Here is a 21,602-nt window from a genome sequence, read left to right as displayed (position 1 = left end):
AGTCCCGGGCTAGGTGTTGCGGCAGGCGCCATTTTATCGAGCCGCCTGTCTCGGGTGCCGCCATGTTGGTGAGGAGAAATCACCGTTACGGCCACTGTCCAAATCCCCGCGTCGCTGCGCGCCGCCCGCCCGCTCCCAAGCCTCAGCCACCGGCGGCGAATAGAGACTAAAGCGGCAGCGCCGGCAGCGCGGGGCCGTGGCCCAGTGTTTGCAGTTAGAGCCCCACCTCTCTGGCGTGGTTGTTAATAGACTGGAAAGTCTGTGTCTGTGTCGCTCACTAGTAACCGTGAGTTTTTACCACTTCGTCACCTCCCGGCGGCGGCCGGGAACAGGTACCCGCAGGCGGCGCAGGGATTCTCCCCGCGCCCCGCCGCCGCCGGCCTCGCAGACCTGCCCTCCAGCCCCGCCCCGTTCTTGACCAAACATGACAGACTCTGAACATGCAGGGCACGACAGGTCGGGAACCCTTCTTGTCTGTCTTTCTGTCGGCGGAGAGGAGGGGTCTGGGGCGGCGGGAGCGGGCCGGGGCCGCGCGCCTCCTGCATGACTTAGACGTCTCTGTGTGGCTCCATCCGTTCCCGTGACGTGCGCCCGGACGGAAAGCCCGGGCCCGCGGCCGCGGGGAGGCCAGCCCGGCCGCGCCCGCCTTCCCGCGCGGGGGCCTTCCCGGCCGGCCCCGCCCCCGGTCGCACGTGCGAGCCCCCCGCCCCCGGGCGGGCTCGGCGGCGGCGCCGGGCGGCTGCTGCGCGCGGCTCGGGGCTGAGGTCCAGCCCGCGCTCGGAGGAGGCGGCACCCGGTGCGGGCTCCGGCCTCCCTGCACAACGAGGACCCGCCAAGAATTGTCAGTAACTGGTGATTTCTTTTGACTTCGACCCTAGCTCCTGAAAATAAACATGCGTGTTTTTTTTTTTTTTTTTTTTGATCTCTTTTTAGGAAAAAATTTAAGCAATCCCAAAAGCCGTGTATCTGTTACAGGCTTACCTCTCGCAATTGGAAATGGCAAGTTTCAGATGTTGAATACAAAATAGTTAAGATTTTGCAAGCCTGCTCAGTGTAGCACAGTTTTCTCCTACTGTGCGGACTCCATGGATCGTCCAGTCTAGCCCGATTTTCTAAATACTATGTATCATTTAAACATTTATCTAAGATTTGGGGGGTTTTTTTAGTTTTTACTGTGACTTAAGAGGCCCATTCTTGGTTCCAAGGAACGGTTTGGGGGTGTTTACATATTTTAAATAGTGCACTTAACTTTTGGTTAGTTTTTTAATTTCTGTTGCTATCCAACTTAATAAAAAAGAAAGGGTGTGCTTTCATTCATTAAAACTGCTGGAACAAAATCCATTGCATCTGATTCTTGTTTAGAATATTTAAAAGATCCAGAACCTCGCAAATTACTCCTTTGCAAATGAATTAATCAAAAGTGTACATTGTACTCTAGGTTGTATACAGATTGCTGAAATTTTACTTGTGGAGTAATGTGACCTGCTTTTGGTAAAGTATACCAAACACTTTTAAATCTAAAAGCAGAAATCACAAACATTCCAGGAATTTGAAATATCAAAACATCTGACAACCTTGAGAGGAATAAAAATGTTATTTTAACAGTTTTGGTACTGTAATAATCAATGTAGGTCACCAGAAAGCAAGTCAAGTAAACATGTAATTTTTAGAAAGTCAAAATGCTCTTAGAAAAATTACGGGCAGGTAAGCTTGCACTTGACACATTTTTCATAATTATTTTCCATTATCCTGTTACTAAAATGAGAAAATTCTTGAAAGGGGTTAATCAATACTTTGACAAGTTTCGCACTCTGAGGATCTGTGGACAAACCAATGATGGAAGTTTTGCTAATGCAGCCTAAAATTCATTTGTGTGGAAGAAGGAACTCTGTTAGTTCACAGAGCAACTTCAGTATGAAGAATTATGTATTCTACATAAGGAAGAAGCCATGTTGCCAAATTTACAGATCTTGATTTAATTTGCTAGTAAGGACCAGTGATGCCAGACTTCAAAAATAATTTGTTTTAAAATACGAATCAAAAAAAAATTACTGAGTCAGAAGTTAAAAATTAAATTTTAAACAGTTCTTTGTAAGATATATATAACCAGATTAGTAGTAGGAACTAAAGATTAAGCAGTACTGTATTTAGTATTTTTTTTTTATTGTTTTGTATTAGGATTAAGAAAACTTTTCTGGTGATTTCTGAAGCAGTAAGATTAGCTCAGTTTTAATTTATCCATTTGTTAAATGACAGTATTTTTCTGAGGCAAGAATATAGATTTTTCTTTTTCACACCTGTTTTGGTCAACCTGTACGAAAAATAACTATTTAAAAACAAAGTGAACTAGGAGTTGGGAGAAATGGTTCTAACTCCCAACTTTGCCATCTTCAGCTTTGTGAACTTGAGCAAGCTTAGTTTCTTAATGTGCAGAGGAGGTTCTCATCCTTCTCTGCGGACCTTTTTAAAAAGTATTGAAGTCATTTCCATTGGTCTGAGCTGAAGATTTCTTAAAGCTCCTCAGGAAGGTCTGAAAGGTGAAAAGTGAAGTTACTCAGTTGTGTCCGACTCTTTGCGACCCCATGGACTGTAGCCTACCAGGCTCCTCCGTCCATGGAATTTTCCAGGCAAGAGTACTGGAGTGGGTTACCGTTTCCTTCTCCAGGGGATCTTCCCGACCCAGGGATGGAACCCCGGTCTCCTACCTTGCAGGCAGACACTTTACCATCTGAGCCACCAGGCTCCCCCGTCCCTGGAATTCTCCAGGCAAGAACATTGGAGTGGGTTGCCATTTCCTTCTCCAATGCATGAAAGTGAAAAGTGAAAGTCAAGTCGCTCAGTAGGTCTAGTATGTACCAAATTGAAAACCATTCTATGAGATCAATATTAATCTTAGCTAACCATCAGAATCACTTTGAGGAATAAAGATTTTTGTCCTGCCCAGAGCAACTGAATCAGAATCTCTAGGGAAGGATTGTAATCTGTAGTTTTTATAAGGTCCCTTGGTAGTACTTAAGAAATTTGTGGGAAAAAATGGACTAATCTGTGGAATCCCCAAATATTCTGTTTCCATGTTATAGTTACTTTATACTGTAGTAAAAATTTCCGTGAATTAGGTGGGAAAGATATATGACTTCTGGTATTTGGAGCTTGGCATTTGTCTCAATTCTGATATTTTGAAAATTAAGGTATATTGTGTGAGTGCAGGAAAAAAGTTAAATCTGATTTTTATTTTCAATTGCTATAATCATACAAATTAAAATATTACTATGATAGTTTACATGAAATTCTACGTGTAAGTGGAAATTCACAGAATGCACAATTTTTTTCTTTTAAAAAATTGTTTTATATGGTGAACATTTTGCATAAAATTTGTTTGCCCAAAGAGTAAACTTATTAAAAAATGCCCATTTGTACTTTCCTTTAAATAGTTTCATTCCTGGAGTGAAAACATTGTATTTTTATAAAGTGTTATGAATATAAAAATACCTATAAATAAACTTGTGGCTCTGTAGACTTTTAGTAGAGGACTTCTGCTTAGAATTAAATCATTGAAGGGAGAAGGAGTTGGGCAAGACAAAGGGAGATAAAGTTCTTGTCTCTCTTTGCATTCAGGTCTTCCCTTTCATCCAGTTCTTTTAAGCACAACTCCAGGTGCCTACCTTTATATTTCAGCTGAAATGTTGACCTAATAAAAACAACTCAGAAATAACTCTTAAAGGCTTGATACTGTGAGTCCCTGCTGAACACATCTGCAGTTGAGAAGGAAAGATAAAATATACACCCAAGTAACTGTTACATAATTTTTAGAAATATGCTAAAGGTAAAAAGTTTTATAGGCCCTACACTAGGAAAAAAGATAATTTTAACATGAATTGTATGAAAGTTTGTGAGTCTCAGAGTCTAGTTGATAGGAGGTGTGGTTAGTACTTTGCTTTGTGCTCGTCCTGGGTTGTGTCTGACTCTGCGACCCCATGAACTGTAGGCCGGCAGGCTCCTCTGTCCACGGGTTCTCCAGGCAAGAAGCCTGGAGTGGGTTGCCATTTCCTACTCCAGGGGATCTTCCTGACTCAGGGATCCAACCTGTGTCTCCTGCATTGCAGGCAGATTTCTTCACTGCTGAGCCACCAGGGATTCCCAGTACCTTCCTTTGGAAGGAGGGTATTCTTTGCCCATTAGGAACAACCTTCCCACCTTCCCATTCTCTCCCTGCTTTCCTTTCTTCCTCATGTAAACCCAGAATAGCAAAACTCCAGCTAGTCAGAACTGTACTAGTTTATATGAACTGTTCCTTTCCCTCCCTCACATAGTGATTGAAACCTGACACCAGAGTGTGAAGGGATGAGGATGAAGATGGTTACACTTTTCTTTTGTAACTGGGCTTTCCTTTGATTCTCACATTAATCCCATGAGGTAATACAGTATTGCAATGCTCAGTGATTTGTCTGAGGTCCCACAAATAGAGCCCTGGTGAGAATTCAGGAGTACAAACTCCTACCTAAAATGTTATTTTTAACTCTTCATTAGTTAAGCATGGGGAATTAATTCAATAAATTCTAGCCTTTAGTTCTTGAATTGTTTGGGATTGTAATGTGGTATATTTAAGACAGCCCTGTATTCTGAATAAAACCTTGGTTCTGATCCTAGTTTTTCCTCTAGGTTGGTTAATGCTCTTTTCTTTTCCATGACTATTTTTCTTGTTTGTGAAATAAGGTGGTTGAACTGAATTACTTCCAAACTCTTCTACTTTAAGAAGTCAGTAATTTTAATTAAAAAAAAATTGCAGATGGCTTTTCTTACATTGGAATTCACTTTGATGCCCTACACATCATCTGGTTTGCAAATATGTTTACTGGAGTAAGTGTCTCCCCTCACTAGGCAATTAATTAATTTATATATTCTTCCAGTTTTATTGAGTGTGATTGACATACAACACTATAAGGTTAAGCAGTACAGCATAATGATTTGATTGTATATACATGATGAAATTATTATGGCAGTAAGTTCAGTGACCATCCATCATATAAATACAAAATTAAAGAAATAGAAAACAATATTCTTTTCCTTCTGATGAGAACTCTTAGAGTTTACTCTTACCTTTCATATATAACATCCACCAGTGTTAATTACATTTATCTTATTGTACATTACATCTCTGTGCGTGTTCATGGATGCTCAGTCATTCAGTCGTATCTGACTCTATGACCCCATGGACTGTGCTCCTCTGGGGTTTCCCAGGCAGGAATACTGTAGTGAGTTGCCATTTCCTACATAACAGCCTTAGTACTTATTTATCTTATACCTGCCTTCATCCGATTCCTCCTCCTGCTTCTGTTTATTTTTAATAAACCCATTTTTAAGTGTACTGTTCAGTAGTGTTAAGTATATTCACATTGTGGTGCAGCCAATCTCCAGAACTCATCTTGCAAAACGGAAACACTATTATTATTTTTGATTCCTGAATCTACTAATTTACTATCAAAACTGTCAAAATGAGTTTTTCTTTAGCAAATGTAAAGCACTCAAGGTATACCTCATGTTCAGGTTTGATGTGGAAAGCACTTTGACTTTTATGAAGACGTTTTTCTTCTAGCCCCTCATGAATTGTTTAATTCACTTTTAAATTTTGTTCATTAAATTTTCATTGAAAAGACTTCTATGCCAAATATAGTGTTAAGCATTGGTGGAAAAAAATCTGAATATAATATCACTGATCTTGCTCTCCAGGATCTTATGATCTAGTAGGAGAAACAGATTGATAAATACATAGTTATTTTTAACACCAGAATGGAGGTAGAGACTTCGAGCAGTGGTGGCATAAATGGGGCCTCAGGGAGGTATGAAATAACTGGGTCTGGAGGATGAGTAAAATTTGGCTAAGCGGAGGCAGAAATATAAGAGAAGCTTGAAGAAATGAAATGGCATGGTAGGGTCGGGGATGATAAAAGTGTTAGTATGTGAAATGTGTACAACAGACTTTGGGGAATGAGGAAAAGGATGAAATGAATTAGGAGTCAGATCAAGGATGTAAAGATCTCATCAAAGCTTTGTAAGCAGGAAAATGATCAGATGATACGATACCTGGGGGAAAGAAGAAAGTATGGAAGGGGAGATCAGTAAAAGAAGTTAGGTAGCTTTCAGTCATTCTTATTAAATATCAAGCACCCTGTATTTAATATGTATTATTCTGGACAGCAGCAGTAAAGAAAAAATTCTTTACCTAGTGGAGCTTACATTTTCTTTGGAGACAGAGAAAGACACTAAACATTAAAAACAAATGTGTTAGATAAGCAGAAAGGGAGATGGGGCGTCCTTTGCATTTAGGAAGGATGTTTCTATTTTAAATAGAGTTATTTAGGGAAGCACTTAATGAAAAAGAAGCATTTGAGCCAAGCCCTCAAATGAAAGCAATCCAAGTGTAGTACATCTGGGGGAAGAACACTCCAGATAAAGGGAACAGAGACTGGAGCCAGGAATGAGCTTCATGTAATTAAGAAAAAATCAAGGGAGCAGTGTGGCTACGGAGAAGGCAAGGGCACCCCGCTCCAGTACTCCTGCCTGGAAAAAACTATGGACGGAGGAGCCTGGTAGGCTGCAGTCCATGGGGTCTCTAAAAGTTGGATACGACTGAGCGACTTCACTTTCACTTTTCACTTTCATGCGTTGGAGAAGGAAATGGCAACCCACTCCAGTGTTCTTGCCTGGAGAATCCCAGGAACGGGGGAGCCTGGTGGGCTGCCATCTATGCGGTCGCACAGAGTCGGACACGACTGAAGTGACTTAGCAGCAGTGTGGCTAGAGAAATTTTGAGCAAGGGTTGTCGTGCATGCGTGCTGAATTGGTCGTGTCAGCTCTTTGCAACCGCTGGGACTGTAGCCTACCAGGCTCCTCTGTCCATGGGATTCTCCAGGCAAGAATACTGGAGTGAGTTGCCATGCCCTCCTCCGGGGGATCTTCCTGACCCAGGGATCGAACCTGGGTCTCCTGCCTTGCAGGCAGATTCTTTACCACTGAGCCACTAGGGAAGTCCTTGAACATGCTAATAAGAGACAAAGCTAGATGGGCAAAAGGGCAGTTGTGTGGGGCCTTGTAAGCCATTGTAAGAAACTTAGACGTCCCTCTAAATAGTTTGGGGACCACTAGAGGATTTGAGGAGCCTGGTAGGCTGCAGTCCATGGGGTCACTAAGAGTTGGACAGGACTGAGCGACTTCACGTTCACTTTTCACTTTCATGCATTGGAGAAGGAAATGGCAACCCACTCCAGTGTTCTTGCCTGGAGAATCCCAGGGACGGGGGAGCCTGGTGGGCTGCCGTCTGTGGGGTTGCATAAGTTGGACACGACTGAAGCGACTTAGCAGCAGCAGCAGCAGAGGATTTGAGCAGAGAGGGGCAATAGTGTGGTAAAGAGTGGTTAAAAAAAAAAAAAGGTGCTGCAGTGACGCCAGGGAGGTGAAAATGGTTGGATTTTGGTATGGTTTGGAGGTAGAACCAATAGGATTTGCTGATGGATGGATGTGTAGCATGAAAGAAGAAAGAAGGCAAAGCTACTGTGAAAATGTGGAAATGCAGAAATTGGGCAATGAAGACCTGATCAAAATAATTGGCAATGAGAAAGCAGACAAAAGGCAACATTCATGAGATTATTTCTTAGAGTTGACAGGACTGGAGATAAATTCCACTAGGCTTGACTCTTGTTCTCCACCCTGCATAGTCCTGTCACTCATACTTGGCACACGAGGTCTGCTTTCCTCATTAGGTAAGCTGCCTGGCCACTTAAGAGATTTGAGTTTGCGACCTCTTGTTATGCAGCGAAGTGTTCACCAGAAAAGACTGGCAATCTAACTACCACAAAACTTAAGAGGTGGGTGCCTTTGAATTTGCCAGGTCAGTCCTTCAGTCTGGGGCTGCCAGAATATTCTTTTGTGCATAGATGCCCCTGGAGGTGTATAACACCGTGGCCCAGGTTTAGGTTTTCAGATTCAGAAATTGATCAGTCTCAGAGCAGATTAGACATGGGGATGTTAATTCATGCTCAAAAATATTAACAGTGGCTAGCATTTATTTTGGAGAAGGCAATGGCACCCCACTCCAGTACTCTTGCCTGGAAAATCCCATGGATGGAGGAGCCTGGAAGGCTGCAGTCCATGGGGTCGCTGAGGGTCGGACACGACTGAGCGACTTCACTTCCACTTTTCACTTTCATGCATTGGAGAAGGAAATGGCAACCCGCTCCAGTGTTCTTGCCTGGAGAATCCCAGGGACGGGGGAGCCTGGTGGGCTGCCGTCTCTGGGGTCACACAGAGTCGGACACGACTGAAGCGACTTAGCAGCAGCAGCATTTATTTGGTGCTTACTGTGTGACAGGTTCTGTTCTCTGTGCTTTTCATGAATTTAATCTTCACAACAACCTTGGGGAGTAGTCCCTCTTTTTACAAATGAGGAAACAGATAATAAGAGATTAGTAAATATCCAAAATAAGCAGAGTAGATCACTGGGAGTGCAAATAATCTGACTCCAGAGTCTACACTTTTTGTGGTTGAGTAGACATCTTCATCACAAGAAAACATGTATATATATAGAAGAATTCCAGTTAGCTATTAGATAAAAGGAGTCCCAAGTTAATCATTAAAATTACAAAACTACATAAAAATAACAATCTGTTTATGAAAGTGTTACAAAAGTAAAAAGCCTAGATTTAGGACTCATGATACTCAATATTATATATATATTGCTGTTCATAATGAACTCTCATTTGGACCGTATAGACAGAACAGATATTAATGTCTTCATTTTATAATTTAGGAGACAGATTTAGAGGATACAGAACTTGGCCATGGTGACTGAGCAGCTGCATGAGAAACACAGCCTGTGTCTCATAGCTTTCAGTTCACTACTCTGTGTTGCCTCCATTTTCTTATAAAGTTAGGAAATCTGGTATCAGATGCTGGGTTGGGTTTGGGACAACTAAAAGGGTTTTGTTTTGAAGTATTACTTGATCATGGATAATTTTCATCTGAGTTCATTATAAATTTATCTTACATGACTAAGGGTTTTTCTATGTTTTAAAAATGAAATTTATAAAGAATACTGTTTTTTCACATTATTTTTAAAGAGATTATGAAATGAGTTAAATGAACTAACTTAAATCTACACATTTTTAACTATAGAAAACACAAGTTTCAAACTGTTACGGGCATTCATTGAAGATTCGGGAATTAATTGAAGATTCATAAGAGGTCAGAAGAACCAACACCTCTTTGCTTGAATACTGGCAGCTGACAGTAAAATGTTAGATTGCTGGTGCTTGTGTCTGGGGTTAAGTTCTTTATAACCTCTGTGCCCTATAAAGGAGGTTGCGGGTTGATTTCTGTACTCTTGGAGTACTTGGGAATCTGTTTTAAAATTATGTTTTGTGCAAGCAAATGAAAAGTAAAATAATGCATGTAAGTTAGAAATACCTACATATTTGACAGTATAAATGCAGATACACACATTTTTTTTTTTCTGTTGCTAAATGTCCAAGTGTGAAAACCAGTATTTGACTAAAGCTAGGGCTGAAGCCATAGATTAAACTTTTGGAATATGTGGATAAATCTGAAATATTGTCCCTTAAATTATTATAATTTGTTATTAGACATTTTGCTGATCTCTCTTTTAAAATAGGACATGGGAGTACAGTAACAATCATTTTAAGCACTGCCTGTTGTTAGGTTGCTCCTGTGACTGCTATTGTAATGCACACGATAGTGAATAGAGGATCATTTTCCACTGAGATTAGTGTAATACAATATAGTTGAGGGAACTTTTTTTTCCTCTAACATTTTCATATATATATATATATATATATATATATATATATTTAATTATCTGGGGCAAACATGATTGATTATGCTGAATATAACTGGAGTTTTTTCTCCTCATGAAATTCAGTTCAGTTCAGTCACTCAGCTGTGTCCAACTCTTTGCGAGCCCATGAATCACAGCACACCAGGCCTCCCTGTCCATCACCAACTCCCAGAGTTCACTCAAACTCATGTCCATCGAGTTGGTGATGCCATCCAGCCATCTCATCCTCTGTTGTCCCCTTCACCTCCCGCCTTCAATTTTTCCCAGCATCAGGGTCTTTTCAAATGAGTCACTTCTTCACATCAGGTGGCCATTGGAGTTTCAGCTTCAGCATCAGTCCTTCCAATGAATATTCAGGACTGATTTCCTTTAGGATGGACTGCTTGGATCTCCTTGCAGTCCAAGGGACTCTCCAGTCTTCTCCAATACCACAGTTTAAAAACATCAATTCTTTGGCATTCAGCTTTCTTTATAGTCCAACTCTCACATCCATACATGATTACTGGAAAAACCACAGCTTTGACTAGATGGAAATTTGTTGGCAAAGTAATGCCTTTGCTTTTTAATAAGCTGTCTAGGTTGGTCATAACTTTTCTTTCAAGGAGCAAGCATCTTTTAATTTCATGGCTGCAGTCACTCACCATCTGCAGTGATTTTGGAGCCCCAAAACATAAAGTCTGTCACTATTACCATTGTTTTCCCACCTGTTTGCCACGAAGTGATGGGACCAGATGCCATGATCTTAGTTTTCTGAATATTGAGTTTTAGCCAACATTTTACTCTCCTCTTTCACTTTCATCAAGAGGCTCTTTAGTTCTTCTTTGCTTTCTGCCATAAGGGTGGTGTCATCTGCATATTTGAGGTTACTGATATTTCTCCCAGCCATCTTGATTCCAGCTTGTGCTTCATCCAGCCCAGCATTTCTCATAATGTACTCTGCATATAAGTTAAATAAGCAGGGTGACAATATACAGCCTTGATGTACTCCTTTCCCAATTTGGAACCTGTCTGTTCCATGTCCAGTTCTAACTGTTGCTTCTTGACCTGCATGCAGATTTCTCAGAAGGCGGGTCAGGTGGTCTGGTATTCCCATCTCTTTAAGAATTTTCCACAGTTTGTTGTGATCCACATAGTCAAAGGCTTTGGTGTAGTCAATAAAGCAGAAGTAAATGTTTTTCTGGAACTCTAGCTTTTTCGATGATCCAGCGAATGTTGGCAATTTGATCTCTGGTTCCTTTGCCTTTTCTAAATCTAGCTTAAACGTTTGGAAGTTCACAGTTCACGTACTGCTGAAGCCTGGCTTGGACAATTTTGAGCATTACTTTGCTAGCGTATGAGATGAGTGCAATTGTGTGGTAGTTTGAGCATTCTTTGGCATTGCCTTTCTTTGGGATTGGAATGAAAACTGACCTTTCCAGTCCTGTGGCCACTGCTGAGTTTTCCAAATGTGCTGGCATATTGAGTGCAGCACTTTCACAGCATTATCTTTTAGGATTTGAAAAAGCTCAATTGGAATTCCATCACCTCCACTAGCTTTGTTCATTGTGATGCTTCTTAAGGCCCATTTGATTTCACACTCCAGGATGTCTGGCTCTAGGTGAGTGATCACACAATTGTGATTATCTGGGTCATGAAGATTTTTTTTTTTTGTATAATTCTTCTCTGTATTCTTGCCACCTCTTCTTAATATCTTCTGTTAGGTCTGTACAATTTGTGTCCTTTATTGTGCCCATCTTTGCATGAAAAGTTTCCTTGGTATCTGATTTTCTTGAAGAGATCTCTAGTCTTTCCCATTCTATTGTTTTCCTCTATTTCTTTGCATTGATCACTGAGGAAGGCTTTCCTCATTGAGCACTGGAAAAGATCTATACAGTCAGCAAAAACAAGACTGGGAGCGGACTGTGGCTCAGATTATGAACTCCTTATTGCCAAATTCAGACTTAAATTGAAGAAAGTAGGGAAAACCACTACACCATTCAGGTGTGACCTAAATCAAATCCCTTATGATTATACAGTGGAAGTGACAAATAGATTCAAGGGATTAGATCTGACAGACAGAGTGGCTGAAGAACTATGGATTGAGGTTCGTGACACTGTACAGGAGGCAGGGATCAAGACCATCCCCAAGAAAAAGAAATGCAAAAAGGCAAAATGGTTGTCTGAGGAGGCCTTACAAACAGCTATGAAAAGAAGAGAAGCGAAAAGCAAAGGAGAAAAAGAAAGATATACCCATATGAATGCAGAGTTCCAAAGAATAGCAAGGAGAGATAAGGAAAATTTCGTCAGGCAAAGCCTAATTTTGGATCTAAGAAAAGTCTGATCCTACCACACTCACCAAATCCCAGAGCCCTGGTACCTCATACTGTAGTTAATCTGGTTATCAATCAATTTGGGATATTGGACAATTACATAGCAGATATCCTTTTTGGATATTATTGGGTCATAGGCAGTTTTACCTGGCTCATCTTACAGATTCATCCAAAAAGATTTCTTCAATTTTTTGTTTTGACATGATGCTGAGAAAATTGTTTTCTGGCTTTCAGATTCTAAGAGTATTTTATTTGCTGAGATTTGTTTCTGTTGAATCTCTAGCTTCTCCGATCTACATCAGAGAAAGGATAAACTGAAAGGGAATGAAAGTAAGTGAATTTTAGCTTAGTGAAGTAGCTGAGATAGGAAATGACATATAAAAAAATTTTAGGGAGAGGCCTAGTGGTTAGGATTCTAGGTTTTCTAGGTTAGGAACCCAGGCCACGGGCCTGGGTTCAATCCCTGGTTGGGGAACTGAGATACTGGAAGTTGCGAGACAGAGCCAAAAAAACAAACAAACAAAAAAAAGGGAATTTAAAAAGTGCAGTCTCAAAAAGAAATATGGCAAGCTAATTCAGTTTTAATGATGTAATAGTCTCTGCTCATGGCATAAAGGATGTTTGAGGAGTGGTGTGTTTTTCTCTCAGGATATTAGGTAAACAAGTTTAAGGATGGATTAAAAATCCTAATTTCATAAGTTAATACACTGCAGTACCTCTTCTGGCGGGCCTTGGATGTGAGCAGGGAATTAAGGGTTGAGAAAGATTTTATAGAAAACCAAATTTGTGAATTTTTTTGAAGGAACCTTTTTTTTTTTTTTTTTTTGACGAAACTCTTAAAAAAATGCATGGCATGCCTTCCTGTCTTACTCGATAGACTGTTACTGATTTAACCTTTTTTTGGTTGCTTAACATGAACATGTGTTGTTGTCATTATCTCTTGAAATACTAGGTATTCTACTCCATCTTGTATCTTGCTGAATTCAGGAGACTTTGGAAATTCGGAAGCTTTCACACAGACTGTTGTTGCTGCCTGTTGCTTAATGATAGGATAAGTATTATAGAAATACCCTCAGGAACAGACTTCAAACTTGGTCTAGCTTAGATTCCTTTCCCCTTTTACTTGTTTTGGATAGTGTTTCATTGTTATTCTCTGAAGGAAAATAAAAGAAATTTCCCCTTAGAATCCATGCTCCAGGGATTTATAAGCCTTCCCAATTTGTGTGGAAGTGCCTCTAGTCTTGTTGTAGCCACGCGTTCCGGGAAACGAACTCACTCAGAAGGACAGTGCAGATAGTGGAGTGCAGTTTATTACACCGGCGGGCCCAAGGCGGTCTCCTCTTAGCCAAGGACCCCGACCAGTTTCTGTGAAAACCTTATATACCCTAAGTGTACATGCCGAAACCCACCTCCCCAAATTCCCTGAAACTAGTCTGAACAAAGGAAGAGAAAGATACAATCAAAGTCAACCGGTGATTCTTATGCCTTAAACCTGGGTAGTTAACAGTGGACAATTATCAATAGGTTTGTGGTCCTTCCCCAATAAGCATTATAGACCCAATAAGCATAATAGAAAGTATGATTCTATTCGGTCACACAGATAATTAGGGTATTCTTTTAGGTGATGGAGAGCCCTGGGGCTCTTCCTTGCAGGGGCCTGGTTTTCCAGTTGGTATGTCGTTTCCATAGATAGTGGACATACAGCGCAAAGTCCACAGATTGCCCCAAGATGGAGTCCTGCTTTCAACATAGAGCCTATTCTGTTTCCTCCTTCAGTCTAGCATACCCATTTTATTCACATGCCAGTATTTCAGGTAGATCACAGAAGAAATGGAACTTTTGTTGAGGGCTGTCTAGTAGGTACAATGCTAAGTTATCCAGTTCAGTTCAGTCGCTCAGTTGTGTCTGACTCCTTGCGATCCCATGAGTCGCAGCACTCCAGGCCCCCCTGCCCATCACCATCTCCCGGAGTCTACTCAAACCCATGTCCATCGAGTCGGTGATGCCATCCAGCCATCTCATCCTCTATCGTCCCCTTCTCCTCCTGCCCCCAATCCCTTCCAGCATCAGGGTCTTTTCCAATGAGTCAACTCTTCGCATGAGGTGGCCAAAGTACTGGAGTTTCAGCTTTAGCATCAGTCCTTCCAATGAACACCCAGGGCTGATCTCCTTTAGGATGGATTGGTTGGACCTCCTTGCAGTCCAAGGGACTCTCAAGAGTCTTCTCCAACACCACAGTTCAAAAGCATCAATTCTTTGGCCCTCAGCTTTCTTCACAGTCCAGCTCTCACATCCATACATGACCACTGGAAAAACCACAGCCTTGACTAGACAGACCTTTGTTGGCAAAGTAATGTCTCTGCTTTTGGATATGCTATCTAGGCTGGTCATAACTTTCCTTGCAAGGAGTAAGCATCTTTTAATTTCATGGCTGCAATCACCATCTGCAGTGATTTTGGAGCCCCCCAAAATAAAGCCTGACACTGTTTCCACTGTTTCCCCATCTATTTGCCATGAAGTGATGGCACCAGATGCCATGATCTTCGTTTTCTGAATGTTGAGCTTTAAGCCAACTTTTTCACTCTCCTCTTTCACTTTCATCAAGAGGCTCTTTAGTTCTTCTTTGCTTTCTGCCATAAGGGTGGTGTCATCTGCATATCTGAGGTTATTGATATTTCTCCTGGCAATCTTGATTCCAGCTAGTGCTTCTTCCAGCCCAGCGCTTCTCATGATGTACTCTGCATATAAGTTAAATAAGCAGGGTGACAGTATACAGCCTTGACGTACTCTTTTTCCTATTTGGAACCAGTCCATTGCTCCATGTCCAGTTCTAGCTGTTGCTTCCTGACCTGCATATAGGTTTCTCAAGAGGCAGGTCGGGAGGTCTGGTATTCCCATCTCTTTCACAATTTCCACAGTTTATTGTGATCCACACAGTCAAAGGCTTTGGCATAGTCAATAAGGCAGAAATAGATGTTATTCTGGAACTTTTGCTTTTTCGATGGTCCAGCGGATGTTGGCAATTTGATCTCTGGTTCCTCTGCCTTTTCTAAAACCAGCTTGAACATCTGGAAGTTCACAGTTCACATACTGCTGAAGTCTGGCTTGGAGAATTTTGAGCATTACTTTACTAGCGTGTGAGATGAGTGCAGTTGTGCCGTAGTTTGAGCATTCTTTGGCATTGCCTTTCTTTGGGATTGGAATGAAAACTGACCTTTTCCAGTCCTGTGGCCACTGCTGAATTTTCCAAATTTGCTGGCATATTGAGGGCAGCACTTTCACAACATCATCTTTCAGGATTTGAAATAGCTCAACTGGAATTCCATCACCTCCACTAGCTAACTTTATTTCACTTAATCCGTAACTCTGGTGGTAAATTGATTAACCCCTTTTTGTAGATGATGTTCAAGTCACTCAGTGGTGTCTAATTCTTTGTGACCCCATGGATTGCAGCATGCTAGGCTTCCCTGTCCTTCACTATCTCTCGGAGTTTGCTCAAACTCAGGTCCTTTGAGTCAATGATGAGGAAATGAATATTAGGGGTTGAGATAATTTGTTCAAATTCATATACCTAGTGTATAACTGAGAAGCAGAACTTGAACCCACATCCTTCTGGCTCTAGAGCTTTTCTTCTACACTACTATGATTTTTTGTTTGTTTGTTTAAGTATTTGGTTGTAAAATGCCACAAATTTAAAGCATTAAATTGTCCTTTTAAGAAGTCTGTTGTTGGTTATTTTTCTTGTTTAACACTCCTAATTTAATTTCCAGGTTCAGGTGATCTCACTTTGCCAGAGTCCTGGGTTCTCGTTAAATAAGAAAGGTTTTTGTTTGTTTGATTTTGGTTTGGGTCAAAGCCAACTACCTTAAGTATTTCATGTTCATTTCTGGATGTTTGTGTTGGGCCCCTTCTTGTTTTAATTGAATGTGGAACCTTGGTAATAACATAGCAATTTTCATTTTTTCCAGCATTCCTCTCTTTTCTTCCCCTCTTCTGACTTTGATGTAGAGAATTTCACTTAGTAGGCTGTTACCTGAACTGCACCACTTTTAACAACTTGCTGAGGACCCTGAAATGAAATAGGGAGACCATTTTCCAGTGCTCATGATTTGATCAAGTCTTTTTACCTCTTTTTAAAAATCTTTTCAATAAATTTGCTTTTTTACTCTTACCTTTAGAGCACTTGAAAACATAGTATTCAATAAAAAGAAAACCCTATAGCATTTCATAACTCCAAGCTCTGTTCTGTTACTCCAACTGGTATAACATGGTGGCTCTGTTTCCTGACAAATGTTAAAATAATGCCTGTGGAATTGAAGTAACTCATGTTTACTGGTTTTTTAGTTAATTTTTATTGGAATATAACACATTTACTTTTACATGTCAGAAATGCAACTTCTGGACCTCAGTAGTTTCTCTGTATCATATCTTAAAACACCACCTAAATCATGAAGTTTCTTTTTCCTAAAATTTAGTATGAAAAATTTCAAACTTACAAATATGTTGAAAGAATTTTACAGTAAACACCTTCATATGCTATGTACCATTTGTAGCTATTAGAGCAACAAAGTTAAGAAAGATATTAACTGGGGTATTATCTGGGAATCAGATGGCTTAGACTGGATTCTAGCTGTGTCATCTGTTGGGCTGGCCAAAAAGCTCCTTCAGTTTTTAAGTAAAATAAAAGACACATTTTTCATTTTCACCAAGAACTTTATTGTACAACGTATTCACCGTTTTGTTCCACTGTGCCGTGCAGTGCTTAGTCACTCAGTCATGTCCAACTCTTTGCAACCTGGTGGACCATAGCCCACGGCTCTTCTGTCCATGGGATTTTCCAGGTAAGAATACTGACGTGGGTTGTCACTTGCACCTCCAGAGAATCTTCCCAACCCAGGGATCAAACCAACGCCTCTTGCATCTTGTGGGTTGGCAGGCATATTCTTTACACTGTGCCACTTGGGAGTCCTTGTCATTTTCCAGGCGACTTCATAATTGCATCTTCCCAAAAGTTTTTAATTTTTTGAGCAAAGAACTGTTCCAGGTGCCTTTTATAGTCAGGGTATTGAAATTTTTTCCATTAAGAGAATTTTGTAAAGACAAATGGAAATTTGAAGGTGCAAAGTCTGGTAAATGTGGCTGATGAATCAGAACTTCCCAGCCAAGCTGTAACAGTTTTTGCCTGGTCATCAAAGAAACATGGTCTTGCGGTATCCTGATGGAAGATTATGCATTTTCTGTTGACTAGTTCTGGATACTTCATGCCGAATGCTGCTTTCAGTTGGTCAAATTGGAAGCAGTACTTTTTGGAATGAATCATTTGTTTTCCGGAAGGAGCTCATAATAGAGGGCTCCCAATCCTACCATATATACACTATCATCGTCTTTGAATGAAGGCTGGCCTTTGATGTGGTTGGTAGTAGTTTATTTTGCTTGCCCCATGATCTCTTGTGTTCCATATTGTTGTACAGTATCCACTTGTCATTGCCCATCACAATTTGTTTTAAAAATGGAATGTTTTCATTATGTTTAAGTAGAGAATCACAAATAGAAATACAGTCAAAAAGGTGTTGTTTGTTTAACTTATGTGAAACTCAGATATCAAAGTGATTAGCATAACTTAGCTGATACAAATGATTTTCGATACTTGATTTGGATATTTTCAGTATGTAAATTTATCTTCTGCGTGGTATAACGTTGGTTGTTCTCGATTAATATCTTGATTTGATCACCATCAACTTCAACTGGTCTACTTGACCATGAAACATTGTCCAGCAAGAAATCTCTAGCACGAAACTTAGTAAACCACTTTTGGATGTGTTCACTCAGTCACAGCACCTTCTCCATCCACTGCACAAATCTTTTTTTGTGTGTTTCACTTGCATTTTTACTTTTCTTAGAATAATAAAGCATAGTATGCCAAAAATGCTGCTTTTTTTCTTCCGTATTGAAATGGCTACACAAAAATTCACCGGTGTTGATTTTTTTTTTTTTTTTAGTGCATGCTGATATGTCACCTGTCACAATGCAGTCTAGGGGAATTGTTTCTAATGAAGTTAATGACAACTCAGCATTACTAGAGCCATCATACCGAAAAAACCGAGCAAACCTTTTGGTCAACTTAATACTAACAGAGTTAGTTAAGCTCTTTGTCTCCCTTCTTCACTAGTTATATGGGGATAATAATAGTTATATTTGGACCTTGAACAAACCTGGTTTGAACTGTGTGGGTACATTTTTACTTTTTTTTTTTTCAATAATAAAGACTACGTACTATGCAAACTTAGGTTGGTTGAATCTGCAGTTATGAACCTTGAGGTTTCAAAGAACCTCTGATATAGAGGGCCAACTGTAAATTATGTGCAGAGGGGTCACATCACACATTGTTAAGGGTCCACTTTATTTCATAGAGTTAACATGAAGGTGAAGTGAACTGATCCAGCATGCCTGGCAGCCTTGTAAGTGCTCAGTAATCGTTAAATATCATATTATATATGATGATATAAATTTTTTATTTTTTCCTACAAATTTGGATTAAGATATTACTTTACTTCAGAATTAATACTAGTTTGTTATGAACACAGCTGGAATTGAAGATAGGCAAATAGTGAAATAATTAGATGATAGAAAGTATAGATTAAAAATTGCTGAGAGATATTTTTATCTGTTAAAGTCATGTATCCATAATACTCTGATAGCCCCAAGCTTTTTAAAGGTTCTGGTTCAAAGCAATATTTTGGCCTTTATGGGGAAACAGAGTTAACTTATTACAGCTAAAATGGAATCATTTACATTTTCTGTTTGTTCATATCTAAATTTGAATGATTGCAGGACTAAAACCAACTGGTACTGTAGTAATGCTTCTTTAAAAGGTAGCCTTTTAAAGAAGGCTTTATTTGTATTTTCTATTGTTTTTGTTCTCTATTTTGATTTCTGTCCTCACATTTATTATTTTCACTCTTCTTATTATTTTCAGTTTTCCCCTTTTTTAGTTCTTTAGTTGAATGTAGAGTCCATTTGTTTTTGATCTTTATTATTTCCTGAAAACGTATTTAAATAAAAGCATAAGTCTCCCTCTGCTGCTGCTGTTGTCATTGGCTTCTCCGAAGTCTCCCTCTAAGGACTCTTTTTCTTTGCTCAGGTTTTTTAATTTAATGACTTGGTGGTATGCTCTGTAAAATGGTAGTATGCACAGTATAAATTTATACTGGGAAGTTCACTGGTATGTTACATTGTTTGAATTTAGATGTTTCTTTATTATGTTACTGATATATTAATTACTGCATCAGATAATTATGTCTTCTTTGAATACTTTAAGGCTTAACTGATCGGGATTATGTGCTGCTGTGATAGAGAAGATTAGCATATTATTTATTCATATCCTTTACTATATTTAAGGGAAATCTTGATCCTGTTCAAAGGAATGGGCTCAGCAATAATGAGATGACATTTTAAAGGTATAATTCATGGGAATGTTTGTAGTATTCACAGAGGGTTGCCTGAAGGATAATCTATTCATTTCTCTATATGAGTAGTTTTCAGCATTTTTGTTTGTTTGTTTGTTTTGTTTTGTTTTTGTTTTTTGCCTCAAGACTGTTGGAGAAAAAACATTTCCATTAGTAATAGTGTGTATACTCGAGTGTAGTGCTCTAGTGTCAGAATTCCCATATATGTTCCATTCTTCTTTTGGACTCATGCTGGATTGTCACAGTGGCATCCTGCTTTTCCTGCACCTGTTTTGTCTCTCCTCTAGATCTGTTTTTCACTCTCAATTAAATGTATATTTCAGAATAGAAATCTAGTTGTGAAGTTGCTCAGTTGTGTCCGACTCTTTGCGACCCCATGGACTGTAGGCTTCTCTGTCCATGGGATTTTCTCAGCAAGTGTACTGGAGTGGATTGCCATTTCCTTCTCCAGAAATCTAGTTACATAGCCTCCTTTCCTAGAAATACTTCCAAATGTGTTTTCATTTCTCTAGGATACCCTCCAAACATGGTAAAAGTAGTGCATGACCTAGTGCTACCCCATCACTCCAGTGTGATGAGCCAGCTTCTGCCCTTTTCTCTGTGACCCAGGGACACTGGCCTTGTCTCCCTTCCTATCTCAGTTCTACAAGGAAATGTTGTTTATCCTGTTTTCTTTGTCTGCCAGAGACCCTCCCCTACCCCTTACCTCCTAGGCTGACTCTTCCTCTCAATTCATTCATGGCTCCCTCAGGGAAAGCCTTCCAGACTTCCCTGACAGATGATTTCCTCCTATTGTGTCTACTGGTAGCACTTTTATCTCCTTCATGTTAATATATGGCTATTATATTTATTTGTATGATTCTTTGATTGATGTTTGGCTCCCCCATCACTAGATTGAAAACTTCATGAGAGAAGAAAAGCGTATCTTTTTTGTTTACCATTGTATCCCCAATTAGCAGTGAATAAATATGTTGAATGAATGAATGGCGCTTTTTTTTTTTTTTTTTTTTGCTAGGAGGACAAAAGATTCTTATATAGTTTTTGAGAATTGTTGCTCTAGCTAGATGTTGTGGTTCTCATCCCTGGCTTAAATCAAAACATCAGATGGTTGTGGTTGAACACTTGGACACTATTACTTTATTTCCTCATATAATTGCTTTTTCTCAGTTGAAGTTTGGCAGTATGACCTTGGTTCAAATTGGGGTATACTGTAAATGATAAAAGGTTGTATTGGTTGTATGGACACTATTGAGGATACTGTCCATTACATCAAGTACTGCCTATTGTATCCAATGTTATTGTCTTTATAAGGGCTCAGAGGAGAATTTCTCTTTTTTCCCCCAAGTGTTTAAAATTCTTTTTTTATTTTTTAAAATTTATATTTTAATTAGAACTTTATTAAAAAAGAAAAATTAATCTGTTAATCTGCTTGCTGGGTAGGAAACAATTTCAGTGTGTCTCCATGCTGAAAGTGGAAGGGATAAAGAGGGATATAAAATGTTTATTACATGTTGGGAGGAATTCTGGGTATTAAGTTCTAATTGGTTAATTTGGGAAATGGAAGTTCTTTTGATTTTTTTTCTGCTTATGTCACAAAGCACAGGCATTACTTTATGAGGCTGTCTTAGGAGGGTTATGAAAGTATCTGTTAGGCTCAGGGGCATACAGTTTAGCTCTTCTGTATATACATGCTGGGAGCTTGGCAAAGTTTTAACAAAACTCTCCCCTTGCTCCTACTCAGGTAAACCGCACGTCACATGTTCACTGCTGTGTAGCTTGTGGTCTGTGTGGGAACTCTGCCTTGGTTTACCTGAATTCCTTTGTCTTCTGCCATAAAAATTGATTTTTGTATCATCTGATGAAATAACAGCGGTGCAGTGGCACATCTGTCTTTGGAGACAAGGCACTGAAGGAAAAGTAAGAGTAGCCATGACTGTTAGAAGGAGAAACTGAAAGGCACTTTAGAATGATGACCAGAGA

At 39.8% G+C, this 21,602-nt stretch overlaps 1 protein-coding gene across 2 annotated transcripts in view; it reads left to right on the top strand.

Annotated features, from left to right (window-relative positions):
- Nucleotides 1-21,602, top strand: part of ZC3H6 (zinc finger CCCH-type containing 6) — a 76,416-nt gene continuing 54,814 nt past the window's right edge. For both annotated transcript variants that reach the window (XM_059891615.1, XM_059891614.1), the window contains exon 1: nucleotides 1-456. In XM_059891615.1, coding sequence (XP_059747598.1) covers nucleotides 425-456 — 32 coding nt within the window. In that variant the 5' untranslated portion in view covers nucleotides 1-424. The remainder of the gene's footprint in view (nucleotides 457-21,602) is intronic.

This window comes from Bos taurus, chromosome 11, assembly GCF_002263795.3.
Source record: "Bos taurus isolate L1 Dominette 01449 registration number 42190680 breed Hereford chromosome 11, ARS-UCD2.0, whole genome shotgun sequence".
Classification (NCBI taxonomy): Eukaryota; Metazoa; Chordata; class Mammalia; order Artiodactyla; family Bovidae; genus Bos; species Bos taurus.
This window is presented reverse-complemented; position numbering and strand designations above follow the sequence as displayed.